Consider the following 3,092-nt stretch of genomic DNA (forward strand, 5'->3'; position numbering starts at 1 on the left):
TGTGGAATTACGCTCATTATTATTTACTTTAATTCTATTTAGTACTTGCTATATTTAGTCATAGTATAAAAAGAGTAATTCTTAATTATAGGTATTTATGTTTATTCCATAATTATAGGAATTACTTAATTGTAGGAAGATTTCTTTCCTCATTTTATCTCTTGTACACGCCTATTTATAGGTGAATTATCTATGTATTCATTGAGAAGAAAGTTATTCAAAATTCACATCCTTTTACTACATTCTTCAAAAAAATGCCAATCTATGAAGTGTTTTAAGAAAATCATATCCCTAAGTTCCCTTACAAAAATTTTACACGCATACAAAAGTGAAATAATTGAAAGGGAAAAGTTAGTATGGCAAATTATTGTGGTCTTAAACAAAAGACTGCAGTAACAACAAAAAAGAGGCAAAAATAGCTACATATTCACAAAATGCCTACAATCCAAGTACAAGGCAGCAGTTTCAAGGATACAAAAACATTGAGCACAGAAAATTTAGAGATATAACAAAAAAACCTTGTCACCATAGCAATTTGGATAGCTGGCCTTCAATTTAGTTCCAAATCCAGCTGATAGAGCAAGCTGGCGTAATATTTCAGGCCATGTTAAAAAATTTAATTTGTTCTTCCAGAAGTGTATATCAAAACCCCATTCATGGACCTGTTGCAAGGAAACATGAATACAATATGTACGATTACACACTTAAATTGTGTAGGCAAAATATTATGAATCACTTGACATGTTTTAAGTAACAGACCCCATCAACAATTTTCGAATTTGTACTTTCTGGGTTATCAAACTTATCTTCGCTAAAGCATGGTGCACACGCATGAGTATTTTTGGAATCCTCGAGATCTCTAATAATGTACTTCAACACAGCAACATGTATCTCTCCCAACAATCTCGAATCCTGAATGAGAATAAAATATAGATACTTTCAAAGGAACTTTTGAAACCATAGTGACAGGAATTGTGTCACATTATTTCAACTTGATCAAAAGGGATGTTGAGCAAGGTGTAATATGTCAGGATTTCATAGGAAAATCATCAAAGATGGCTTATCACGATCAATGACATCATTAAAAATGAAGCAATTGTACCAACTATAACCATAAAAAAATAGTACAAACAAATCTTGAAAAATAGGGACAAGATGTGCCTAAAACAGAGAGCCTATGTATTTACATACATACCAGTCAATTCCTATGTATTTACATATCTAACACCTAAACTTCAATTTTTACATACACCTTATGTATGCTGAAAAGGTGAATTTCACTTTGTAAAAATTAAAATGAAAATATATTTGATGTGAAATAAAAGATTTGTGTGGTATAAATGTAAAAAGTTAAGTATAGGAGTTAGATGTGCAAATACATAAAAATTGGGTTGTATGTTAATACCGCTAAAATGTATCAGAACATGAAGTCTAACAAACTTAGGATCAATTCATCTAGGACAAATATATGTGAGCAAATGACCAAGTCATCTTAGAAGCGACCAAAATGTGTCCAAAGGAAAACAGATTTCAAAGATAAAAAAAAAAGGTATTTCCAACAGCGTTATACATGAATGAATGGTCAGATATGGCAACCTACAGAAGTACGTGTACTTCATGTATCATCAAAGAAGACAAATATGCATATGAAAGAAGAAGAGAGGCACGTTGTCAAAAAATAGAAAGTTCCAGAATTAACACTATAGCATCCAATAACAATGTACATTCACAAGCAAGGCAACGCAATAGGCACACTCATAAAAAGGGATAATTAGAACCATGATCCATAGAGTTCATGCTCATGATAAACCGGGTATTGAGTTGAACCTATCAGATTTAAGATGATAAACTGAAGCATGCCAGCTAAAATCCTATGCTATAACATAGCCAAATTTCATATAACCAACATGGCACACCTAATGTCATAGCCCAGCAATGAAACACCCCTTTCTGAATATTCAAATTTGGATTGGTCGAGATGCTGCAAAAATTGCTAAAGAAAAATACCAATACCTTCTTTAAATTAATTCACTTCCATGACGTAGATTAAATTTGATTTAACTATATTTCCTTTGATATTAGGACCAAAGTTTACTTAGATCTAAGATCAAAAAATCCTACGAGCATAATACTCCATTATTAATTAACCTTCCAGGGAAGGCACTCTAAGCTAAATATGGTTCTTAGGCCCAATTTTAGCCTCATAATTGATTACACCCTAATTTTTTATTTAAAATTTGAAATAACATATTGAGGCTTGTTACTCTATTTACAAGTTGACCAAAAGGATGAGACTTACAACATGGGTTTTCAGCATACCTGAATATAGGAGTTATGACTCTAATATTAGAGCCGACACAAAAGGTCTTACCATCTTGCCTTATAGGCAAGGAGGCCGTATGTTTATCTTTTGTTTGTTGGGCCCAATCACGCCGGCTTAAGTTATTTCCCTGAATTTGGAATGAGCTTTTAAGTATGGGTCTTACGACCCTACAGCTTGGGCAAGGCAGAATGGTGTAGCGTCTCGTCAAGCACTTTGGATCAATTGGGAGGTAACAGTATCAGACTTTTGGTCATATGGACATTTTGGATGGTTAGTATACTTTGGGCAATTCCGAAAAATATATGTGCTAATTTTACTTTCATGCAATAGATGTTTAGATTGAAAGTTGGCTTGTGCGGAGAACAACTGTTGTGGGCTAGATACATTGATAAATGGTGCAACGTCTATATGCATTTGCCATTAAAACGATTGAACATTGCAGGTTTCATTGCAAGTTCAACACTCAAAAATAAAGTTAGAGAAATATTCTTTTTTTTTTATATTAAAACCAACAAGCATGTATACATGCATTAGAAAAGAAATGGAAGGCATATGTGACCAGAGGAAAATATGTTGAGATTTTCATACCTATTTTATACTGTTTTTGATGATATTACACTTTAAAGAAAGGTATTTTTTATGTTTTGTTGCAGGAATTATGAATTAGGGTCATTGGAGCAAAAAAATGCAAAAAAGAGCGAATTTGGAGCGAAAAGTACCAAAATGTGCAGAATTGAACTAAAGCGCCGACGGCACCATCAACCACGCC

General features: G+C 33.1%; 1 protein-coding gene across 4 annotated transcripts in view; it reads right to left on the reverse strand.

The window, feature by feature from the left end:
* The window catches only part of LOC110029671 (homeobox-DDT domain protein RLT2-like), a 67,933-nt gene that overhangs the window by 19,522 nt on the left and 45,319 nt on the right, over nucleotides 1-3,092 (reverse strand). For all 4 annotated transcript variants that reach the window (XM_020732074.1, XM_020732075.1, XM_020732073.1 and 1 more), the window contains 2 exons: nucleotides 760-912; nucleotides 519-662 (listed from right to left, as the gene is read on the reverse strand). In XM_020732074.1, coding sequence (XP_020587733.1) covers nucleotides 519-662; nucleotides 760-912 — 297 coding nt within the window. The remainder of the gene's footprint in view (nucleotides 1-518; nucleotides 663-759; nucleotides 913-3,092) is intronic.

The sequence above is a fragment of the Phalaenopsis equestris genome, unplaced genomic scaffold, assembly GCF_001263595.1.
Source record: "Phalaenopsis equestris unplaced genomic scaffold, ASM126359v1 Scaffold000600, whole genome shotgun sequence".
NCBI lineage: Eukaryota > Viridiplantae > Streptophyta > Magnoliopsida > Asparagales > Orchidaceae > Phalaenopsis > Phalaenopsis equestris.